An 11411-nucleotide genomic window follows, 5' to 3' on the forward strand; every position below is an offset into this window, starting at 1 on the left:
CTCGAGTCAAAAAGTGACTTTTAGTCATAAAAGTGAGTCTCTTTGGGTGTTGGTCTGTTTGGGCGCTGTGTTGGAGTCAGAGCAGCTTTCTGCAGCAGAATGAGGAAGTTGTGATTCTCTGGAAATGTGTGTGACGGCTGAACAACACGTCTTTCACTGACATTTTCACAACATAAAGAAACTTCACTGTTGAGAGGTAACTTCAGTAATAAAGTTAAAATGCTTGCTCCTGGAAATGTTTAAATTAGGTGACCATAACTAACTCTAAATTAATTGCACAAATCTGTAATTTTTTACAATTAACCTACAAATTGTGCATTTGTAAATTAAATTATTATATTCAATCTCCAAATTAGTATTATTTTTTAATAAAAATGAATTAATTTTTATTTAAAATACAAATGTATTTTATTTAAAAATACATTCTCTTTATTTTAAAATTACATTTTTATTTATTTGTAAATAAAAACAAAAACATTTTATTTTCATTTAAAGTTAAATGTTTTTAACCTAAAAGAAAAAAAAAACATTTTATTTAATGTTTTTAGACACTAAAAACATTAAGTGAAAATACTGCTCATAAATTGAACATCTGTTTTAAATCTCAGCAACATTTATGATATTTTTAAAAGGTTGTAGGATATAAACATTACCCCAGGCTCTTTGCTGTTTCTGTTCATATCCGAGGCACTAAATGATCACACTCTACACTCGTGACCAGTCTAAATGGAGGAGAAAAGGGAAAATGTGACAGAAAATAAAGCTACAGCAAGATCATGTGCCAAAACGATAAGAGTGGACAGGAAAATGATAGAAACTGACTTTAGACTGTATTCTTTTATATTGAGAATCACACTCAAGTTCAGATGCAGAGCAGGTAAAATATTTACTGGGAAAAATGTATAGCGTAATGTAAGAGCTACACAATGTCGACTCGTCACACAGCTGCTTGTTTCCCAGTATCTCTTATCTCTGACCATTACGGGAATGTGTGGGTTTGTCCTGCTATACAGGAAGTGCATCAGCTCCAGTATACACACTGCATGTGTGCGTGTGTGTCCAGGGGTGTTTGCTAAAGTTTGTGGGGTTTTTTTATTTTTATTAGGGTCTGCCCTGGTGAACTCTGCAATGGTTGATTTAAAGCCACTAAAGATTACAATGAGGAATCTGAAACTATACAATGAAGTGAATGTTATGTATTTGAAAGTCTAACATTTACAATGGGGCTGGACAACATAGCTGAAAAACTTATCACAATATGATAACAATATGTTTCATATTAGTCAATAAGGATTTAGTATTTTGTTTTAAATATCTGAAATACTGCTGAACTGGTGGCGTGACCTTTCCCGTTTCATCCAGTTTTTTTTTTTTGAGGCAGTTATGAGGCATGAGGGCAAAACCTGAAATGGCTGCTGTGAACAAGGTGTTGCTAGGTAACCAAAGAGTGAGTAAGTTGTTGCTAGGTAACCAAAGAGCATGAGCAGCTAAAGTCTTTCCTCTGCCTACATCTCCCAGAATGTCATGCGGTTCTGGATTGGAGTTTGGTAACTATCGTGTATATTAAATATTCTATCAGATATATTACATATATATCTATTGATATTGATTACGTATATATCATGATATTTATTTATGGTTCTTAATTAATAAAATGTCATGTGAACTAATGAGACAAAAAGAAAACATTTTTTAAAGGTGTGTATCTTGTAGCATATTATGAAAATATGAATAGTCAAAAATGGTGGTGGCAGTATTATGGTGTGGGGCTGCTTTACTTCTTCGTGATCTCAAAACTTTATTGTAATTTCTAGAATCAGAAATTTCTGCTGTCTTCCAGAAAACCCTGAAGCAAACTTTGGTGATGTCGCAGGAAAATTATTCAAAACACACCAGCAATTTACCTTCCAATGAATAAAATGAAATTTTGCTTAAAAACTTAAAGGAGTAGTGAAATGTTTACAAAACAAATATATTTACATGCATTTCATCACATAGAATATAAAATATCCGTACTAAAATATAAACTTTTCCTCATGCAAAATGCTACGTCTGGTAAACATCAGAGAGGAGAATAAAATATTTTTTTTTGGTGTGGCCTAGTTAAAGTCTGACCTTCTATCTGATTGAGATTCATACTTGAAGCCTTCCAATGTGACAAAATTAATACATTTTAGGAGTTGGAGAAATCAGGCAAACAGATAAAGCTGACATTTAACTTAACATCGAAACATGGACTTTGTTTGGCTGAATTTTGTATTTACTCAGGTTATTGTTGTCTGATATTTACAATGTCTTTGGAGCAGAAGAAATCAGCAAAACAGCAACTACTTTTTCACACAGGTTTCTTTTCTCTGTATTTTTTTACCATCTGAAATGTCAGATGAATTTGGTAGGAGAGGATGAACACGAGGACAGGAAGGGAGGACAAAGTTATCAGAAAGGAAAGAAAAGATTAGAGGCCACAGAGGAAGGATGAGAAGGTGGAGGAAAGGGGAGACAGGAAGTGGATAGAAAGTTGAAAGATGGTACCAAGTGACAGGAAAGTGGAAAAGATCAAATGCATTCTGGGAGTTTTTCCATCAGTTTATGTGGCGTGCTAAGGCTGACAACACACAGCAACAGGAAGTGAATGATGCTGATGCATCCAGCTGACAGTGGCTGACTGAATCCTCTGCAGATTCAAGTATCAGCAGTAACATCCAACCTGATAGCACAGAGTGGGAATATACCTTTATACTTCCAACTCCTTTGAATATGTAAAACAAAAGTTTTCATACTATGCTTCAGGCTGTTAGTGTTTTTTGTACATGTTCAAAAAATAATCAAAAAGTAATTTATGCAAGTGGATATACTGTAAGTAAATGATCATTTACAACAGGGGAAAGTGAGAGAAGATCAGAAAACACATTGTGGCTTTAGGAGTATAGAAACATGCTACATGTGTAGCATGCACAGAGAGGAGTGTGGAAGAGATATATTTATATTTTTATATATATAACAGGGTTTTATTTTAACAATATTATAAATGTGAAGTTTGTCAAAATGTGTTTATTTATCCTTTGAATGTATTTTGCTTAGTCAACAAGTTGTTTCTCCAGACATTTATTGGTGCTTTAACTTCTGTTGCGTTGCTCTTGGCAGTTGGTGGTTACCGTGGCAACCGGTAAGTAATGGCTCCTCCCCCTTTTTCTGTTGCTATGAGCAACTTAGGATCAGCTGTGCTTTTGTTACAAGTATTATATTTAACATATATTTTAGACACATTTAATAATATATAGTGTTTCACAAGTAATTTTGCCATGTTTTGTATATATTTTTAACTGTTTTAATGTTGCCCATTTTAGCTATGTTTAATTTTACAAAGCTAACTGCTGCTAACTGCTCATTGGGAGATATTGCTGTTGTAGTTTGTTTAGGGTCATTTATTCTATATTCTTTAAAGTATAGGGATAGAAGCTGCTGGACTGATGTTAACCAACAACTTGATCTCCTCTTTTGTTAGATTAAATACAGTGAACCTGAATGTGTCTGTTGTGAAGTCGACCTACTGGACATGAGATGAACAGATATATATATATATATACACATATAGTTTTATCAAACCACATTATAATACATTCCATGGGCTCAAACAGCCTCCCCTTGAAAACATTTGGTTCAATAAGAAATAAAAACAAAGCTGACCCTTAGGTGCCTCGACTCTGAAAATCCCAAATGATGCAAGACTGGAAAACAGCATGCAGTCATAAATGATGCAAACCTGACGGTAAGGACTCAGCCAGATTGAAGCTGAGTGGACTCAAACTTCTTCTTAATGCCAGTCAGTACTTTGACTGTCCTTGTGTGACCACAGGAATGAGTCTGTGTTTCTTGTGCCTTGGTTGCAGCATTGCTGACGCCCGTGCTGAGTGAGGGCAGCAGGGTTAGTGCAGTTTTTAGGAACGACAGAAAAAGATTGTAAGTCTTGATGAATGCCTTCGGTGTCTGAACTACAACCTGTTATTGTGGTCCAGCTTTCTATATGAGACCCGCTGGCGAGACAACACACAGAGTTATATGAACAACTTCGGGTCCAGTTTGGTCTCCTGCGGTTCTGCCCGACCAGCATTCAGGTTTAAGAGTCTGGAGACGGAAACAGATTCCTCTGCACACACAGCTGGACCTCTTTAGAGTTTGTCCATAGAAAAACAGCGTAGAAAAGTAAGTAACACTTATTTACATATTAGACATTAAAATCTGCTTCAAAAAGACACAAACATAAAAACAAACTGCTGGCCTGGTGAAAACCAGCCCCCTGTAGTGTAGCGACGGCAGTAGAGATTTCCACAGCCTTGGGGCCACAACCTGAAAAGCAAAATCTCCACGAGTTTTAAAATTACTCCACGGTATCACTAAAAACCTCCAGGTTAGGTAAGTGGCATCAGCTAACTCACTCACTCTTTGGTTACCTAGCAACAACTAACTCACTCACTCTTTGGTTACCTAGCAACAACTAACTCACTCACTCTTTGGTTACCTAGCAACAACCTTCTGAGTAAGTTGTGCAGGAGCAGTTTAAGATTTCAACACCATACCTCACAACTGCTTAAAAATAAAAAATAATGGCGTGGAATGAGAACTGGATAACACAGGAAAGGTCATATTGCTAGCTGGACAGTATTTAAAATATTTAAAACAAAAAAACTAATCAATAATTATCAATGTTGACTGATATGAAATCTTTATATTGTGATGCATTTTTCAGCCATACCATCCAGCCCCACTTCAAACTGTACCCTGTAATATACAGGGAGCCAGTCACAGGAGGCCAGAACAGGGCTGATGCTGTCGCAAGAAAAAAAAACGCACATTTTGAGACTAATCTTAGAAATTTAATAGAAAAAAAACAAGGAAATTTGAGAGTATGAAAAGTAAAAAAAAAATATAGAAAAACAAGTTTTGGGATAAATCTCAAAAATTTTCTTAAAAACTTGGAAATGTTTGAGTTTCAAAAGTCAAACTCAAAACTGTTCTTGTTTTTTTGTCTAGAAAATCTCAGACTTTTTTTTGGCAGATATCTACTCCTGTTTTCTCTCCAATGGCCCATAGGAAGGAGCAGAAACCAAGGCCAAAATACTCACCGCTGCAGTGTCTGTATTTCTGTTTTAGAATGAGTCGGGACAAACAATGCCACAGAAACAACAAAACTGCTCTTCTGTGCATTGAAAATCAACAAAAAGAAGTGTAAAAGTGTGCAAAAGGAAATGCGTTGGGGTGTGTTGGGAGCCATTTTTAGATCCCAAGGACAGTGGATGCTTCCTGTCTGGCTTTCTATTGTTCCTGCAGCGACAGTGATCCTAAGGGAGCAGAGCTAGTCTATCCAACATATCATGGTTTTATAATAGTTACATATTTGATGAAACAGGAAGTAGATATGTAGAGACCAGTCAGTAAGTCTCATGATTTGTTTTGTCCATAATGGTTTGATGTGACTGTTTTGTTTCTCAGCTGCTCTCTAACTAGGTGGAAACCTGCTGACTCTACACCCTTCGTGCCACAGACATACCTCTCTCTGCCCGCTTCATAGCGACATGTTGACGTCTCACGGACGAACGAAATGATTTTTTTATTCCGCCATCTGGTGGACAGTCTGGGTACAGCAGGCAACAGAGCGCAGAGTGGTGACACTTAAGCCTGGGCTGCCCCCTGGTGGCGGAAAAGGGACATAGCAACTAACCGGTGACTAAAGCAGCAGTAAATATACAAGTAGAAATACAAACACGGAAAAGGTAAAACAATAAAATACAAATGACCCACATTTTCTATTTGCTGTTAGAGACTGAAGTTACTGTTAATAGCGCAACTATAACCGGACGTTAGAAAAATTCAAATATTTGGTGAATTTTACTTCAGAAGTGAAGGGATTAATTCATCTCAATTGAACATTTTTAGGACATGTTTACTTTAAATGTTTTTATACTTTATAAAAACATAAGTCCTCAACAATGACTGATATGCTACATCCAATTAGCACAGCTTTGATCATACAGCTCTGCAAAAGATACAGAGCACACTGCACTGAACCCCATTGAAAACCTCCTGGTTATTCCTTCAAATACTGATTTCTGAACTCTTCCCGATTTAAAACATTGGAATCATTATTTCTAAATGAATATGAACTTGTTTTCTTTGCATTATTTGAGGTCTGAAAGCACTGCATCTTTTTTATTTTCACCATTTCTCATTTTCTGCAAATACAAAATTTTTCTTGGAATTTCAGACATGTCAGCAGTTCATAAAATGAAAGAACAATGTTCGTTTTACTCAAACATAAACCTAAAAAGAGTAAAATCAGAGACTGATGACTTTAAGTGGTCTCTTCATTTTTTCCAGAGCTGTGTAAAAGATACTCTGCTGCCAGGTAGCGACACCGAAAACACAGCGAGTTGCAACCATTTCAGACAAACTCGACCTCAAAATAAATTCGTAAACTGGTTACCTTTCTTTCAGTAACAGAAACATGTGAAAAACTTTTTTCTGCAATAATTTACACATTACAAAACATACATCCTATTTATTTTGTTGCTTTATTTCATGTTTAATTTGTTGCGCAGAAACAAAATCTCAACAAAACCTTGTGATTTTAGGTTTTAAAAAATATATTTTGGTCTGTGAGTTTGGACACCTGCAGCTCTAAAGCTTCAGAGTATGGAGCCAAGGACCAAGAAGGAAAGATAACTGTGTCCTCATCGCAGATACAAAGTTGGCTAAATTTAAAATGTTTATCAACAGAAAACGGCCTCGTCATCTGCAGTCGATGAGGTTTTAACTCCGAGTTCTGCATCTCAAAATGCAGCTATTACTTTAAGCCACAGTCTCTTTGCCTCTGTACATCTTATTTAAAACTGTATTCATTTTATTTTCTACAAGAAACATCAGCATTTTTTAAAGTCGTTCATAAAACACACAGAGTAAATTTGATTATTTAAAAAAATGTATTTGTATGTACTTACATACTGGTGTCAAAAGAGTATGCACCAAAATGTCACACTGACTCACAATTACAAAGAAAAAGCATTTTTCTTCGATTGCAAGTATTGAAAAACCTATGTACAGAAAAAAGGTTACGCTGACGAGAGAGTACACTAGAAACTTACAGTCACATCGATTTAAATCAGACTTCTGAAAATGAAAACCTAAGGAAAGGAAAATTAATAACAGTTACAGCCTCGGTGCTCTGAACTTCAAAATGTTTCCGTCTCAGAAAAATAACCTTGTGCTTTCTTCCTACAGTCCAGCAGCAAGGTTTTATCAGAATGTGCTTACGATAAAGAAAATCCTTCTTTAAAATTCGCCACAAGACTGATTTCATCAAAAAAAGAAAAAAATCTTTTTACTTAAAATACATGTCCTAGAGATTATCCTTAAAAGGTTTTACAGTGGGAACAAAGGAAGGTGCTGAAGACGGTCCGGTTTTCCTGCCGTGGAAATTTCATGAGCTTCAAAACGACGACATTTCCCCACATGAACATTTACAGGCTTTTCAACAACACAACCAAACCAGGAATGAGAAAAAAGGCATTTTACAAGATCGGCGAGAAAAACTAAATTATTAGTGAACGATGGATGCTTAAATGGAAAGATAGATATACGAAGGATAAGAGCAAAGAATCCATTCCTCTCTGAAGAGCGAAACCAGAGCCACAGGTTGGGATTTTATGAGAGAGGAACCCGGAACACAGAACCGACACATTCAGACGGACGACCCGAAGTCGGAACATGATGCGCCTCACTCACTGACAGCAGCTACAGGAAACTCCCCGCCACCTTCAGGGATACTGTGATGGTGCAGCACCACAAAGAGCGGCGGCAGGTCCGACAGCAAAACACCAAGCAGACGCAGGCGAGTCCGAACGAAACTGATCAGGGAAGCGACTGGAGGAATAATCTTATTTCTGTGGACTGGTTCCCCTTTGCACTGCGGCCTCCAGGTGAGAAATTCATGGAAACTGAAGCTACTTAAAGCAGGGAAGGCGAGATGGCCAGAGAACTGATAAAACCAAGCAGCTGCAGGGCGAGTCGATGTGGAGATCCACCCAGAACAGAACACAAGTGACAAAAAACAAAAGTACGCGCGACCTTAGCGGAGCTGATGCTGCTCTCTGTGGCGTTGGGGAGGAAATCATGTCGGTGAGGTAAGGATTTCATTTTGTACAGAATGCGTCTGTGGTAGCGTGAGACCAGCGGCTCCCTCTGGGGAGTTCCTCTCCTCATCTAGTCGCTTTTCGCCTTTTTGCTGTCGTTCCCGTTCTCCTCCGGCTCGGCCTCCTCGCCGCCCTCCGGCAGCTTCCTCTTCTTGGTGTCGTCCGGCTGCGCCGGGTGCGCCCTGAACGTCACGATCATGCAGGTCATGTTGTCGCATCCCGTTCCGTCTCCAGACGTGTCCGGCGCCAAGCAGTGGTCCAGCAGCTGTTTGGGATTTAAACGAGCAACGTGAAGAACCGCTCAGCACCAAAAGTGAAACGCATCGTCAGCTTTGGACTGGAGGGAATAATTAAGGAAACTCACACAATGGAGAGACGGAGTTTTTCATTAAATAACAATGGTAATAAAAACAAGAAATACCAGAGGAAATGCCAAATGATTGATCATCTTTATGGTTTCTACTACTTTTCTATTTGTTCAATGTTTGCATATTTCAGAAACAGCAAAAATAAGAAAAGTTTCAAAACAAAAACTAGAGCTGATTGAAGTAATCATTAATTTAATAGTTGAATAATTGTTAATTAGATTAAATAGAGACTGAAAAAAGACCAGTCTTTGGGTTACTTCTTTTTTTACTAAAAAAATAACCCAGAGTAGTATTTAAGCCAAAATTAAATAAATAAAAAAAAATACACATTTTACATTTAAGATTTTAAAAAATATCTTAGTAAATATGTTCTACCCAAAACTCCTAAAGTGGCAAAACTTTAACTTTATCTGGTTCAATTTCTGTATAAAAAAAAAATCTTATTGAACGTCTTTTTAAAATCTAGGAATGATGAAATGTTCACTAAAGAAATGCTCTGTTAGTGCTTTTTAGGCTATTACATTTTTATTCATTTAATTTTTAAATATATTTTCTAAAAAGAGGAGCAGGAAAAAAATTGATTCTAGAGAAAATTAGAAATTCTAGTTTTGGGAATTTTGAATAGATTCAAAATGCTCAAAAAAACCAACAACAAACAAACCACATTTTATCTGCTTATTATATTTATAACAATTCTTTGATTTGTTTATTTTACTTTTTTGAATAAAAGCCAGTCAGCTAAGCTAACCCAAAACTAGTAATTTAAGCTACAGAATTTCAAGCACAAGTCTATTTTTTGTTTCAACATAAATTGATTGAATTTGATACAGTGGAACATTAATTGTTTTATATTAATGTTTTATGAATAAATTAATGTTTTAACGCTCTTTTCTTATCAGGTCACATAATTTAAACAGAATCTCAGCCTGAATAAAGAAATTGGTTTGTGATTTAAAAATAGTTTCTGAATCAAATCATTTTATTAGAAATGCAAATTAATTAATCGATTAAATAGTCGTTAGTGAGCAGCTCTCACCTCTTCCACGATGGCGGACAGGGCTCGGGTTTTCCCATCCTGGTCGGGTTTGATCCTCTCGCTGATGAAGTCCACCACCTCCTGACTGCTCAACACATTCCTGCAGTCACAGAAAACGCCCTTAAAGACGCTCCTTCATGCAGGTTTTCACCTTAAAACACATTTGTAACGTTTGATGCACCAGATGCCGTCGCAGGCGATGACCATGAAGTCGTGATCCTCGTTCAGCGTCAGAACTTTGACGTCAGGCATGGCGGAGATCATCTGGTCCTCTGGCGGCAGCGACTTGTTCCTCTTGTAGAAGTGGTCGCCTGAAAGTCAACGTGAAGAATCTGCGTTGACCAACTCGCTCGTTTCAGGTGGCAAAAACAAGTTTGAAACGAAGAGTTGAACTGATTTCAGAGTCGAGTCTGAAGCTTCGCACCAATGGCTCTGGAGAGGTTCAGTCCTCCATTGACCCGGCCGTCCATTGTCACCTTCCCTCCAGCGTTCTTGATGCGCGTCAGCTCCACCTCGTCCTCCGGCTTGTGGTCATAGGACATGTCCACAGCTTTGCCTGCAGAGACGCAGCTCTTCTTATTTCACACAAAGCAGCTGAGAGTCTTTAAAGGAGACCTATTAAACTTCCTTGAGCAGGATCAACATGTTCATTACCAAACATGTAATGAACATGTTTTGGCTCATGCAAAACATGTTCATTACATTTTTGCAGCTGTTTTAGGACGTCTTGTGACTTTAAATCCAAATAAGCTGCTGCTGGTCCCAACTCAACGTTTACACTCACACATGAAAATGCCTTCAAAATGATGCAACCATACATCTTTGAAAACCAGAAGTGGAGCATCCTGCACAACCAACAAGAATGCAGCAAGTGACTTCTGGGTAAGTCGACAAGAAAACACTTGTCTTTTCCAGCAGCCATTGTACGAATACAGAAGTAAAACCAGCTGACCAAAGAAAAAAGGCACCAAATGTGATCACCTCTTTTTTTTTTTTTAAATGGGGATGTACCATCATTTAATTGCCTTTGTTCAACTAGATGCTGTGTATATTTTGTTAGAAGGGGTCTGAATGTTCAATCTATGTATATTTCCAAAATGGCACAAATAAAAAATACAGTTACGAAAAAGAAAGCAGCAAGTGGTTTCTGGATGGTAACAACCAAACAGTTAACTTTCCCAGCAGCCATTGTAGACCTCATGTAGCAGTAAAACCAACTGATCAAATGTGCTAGCACTCCACTTGGGTTGCTAGGTAACGGGACTGGGCTTGGCTGGGGTTGCTATGCAATGGCACAGTGCTGTGACTTGAGACAACTCGTTTTCTAGACACCAAAAACTAATTGCACAAAAGCTTCTGCATGTTTTTTGATTAAAGCACAACCAGAATTCATCCATATTAATCCACTAGAGGGCGATGTTTTACTCCAGAACAAAATGGAAGGTGCTCCGGATTGTAAGGCGCACTGTCGTTTTTTGATAAAATTAAAAGGCTTTTAAATGCGCCGCATAGTCTGGAAAATACAGTACAAAAATTTTAATTTTGCATAATAATAAGTTCCATTTAAAATATTTATCAGATTTCTTATCCTTTACCTTTTCTTCAAAAAAAGTTTATTACAGTTAATCATTATCTCTGTAATACCACCTTAAATCTTTACAATACCTTTAAATTAAGTCTGACGTCTCAGAGTTAAAGAGGCAGAATCAGTTTTCCATGTGGGAATTGAATCAGTTTTCCATGTGGGAATTGAATCAGTTTTCCATGTGGGAATTGAATCAGTTTTCCATGTGGGAACTGAATCAGTTTTCCATGTGGGAA

At 37.3% G+C, this 11411-nt stretch overlaps 1 protein-coding gene across 3 annotated transcripts in view; it reads right to left on the reverse strand.

Annotated features, from left to right (window-relative positions):
• Positions 1 to 6958: 6958 nt before the first annotated feature.
• Positions 6959 to 11411, reverse strand: part of ppm1g (protein phosphatase, Mg2+/Mn2+ dependent, 1G) — a 14215-nt gene continuing 9762 nt past the window's right edge. For 2 of the 3 annotated variants that reach the window (XM_007549778.2, XM_007549777.2), the window contains exons 11-14: positions 10015 to 10146; positions 9772 to 9901; positions 9591 to 9690; positions 8257 to 8451 (exon numbers count right to left, since the gene is read on the reverse strand). In XM_007549778.2, coding sequence (XP_007549840.1) covers positions 8257 to 8451; positions 9591 to 9690; positions 9772 to 9901; positions 10015 to 10146 — 557 coding nt within the window. Of the gene's footprint in view, positions 8452 to 9590; positions 9691 to 9771; positions 9902 to 10014; positions 10147 to 11411 lie in introns of all 3 variants that reach the window. The other variant, XM_016670400.1, reaches the window with a different exon arrangement.

Source organism: Poecilia formosa, unplaced genomic scaffold (genome assembly GCF_000485575.1).
Source record: "Poecilia formosa unplaced genomic scaffold, Poecilia_formosa-5.1.2 Scaffold33, whole genome shotgun sequence".
In the NCBI taxonomy this organism is placed as follows: domain Eukaryota; kingdom Metazoa; phylum Chordata; class Actinopteri; order Cyprinodontiformes; family Poeciliidae; genus Poecilia; species Poecilia formosa.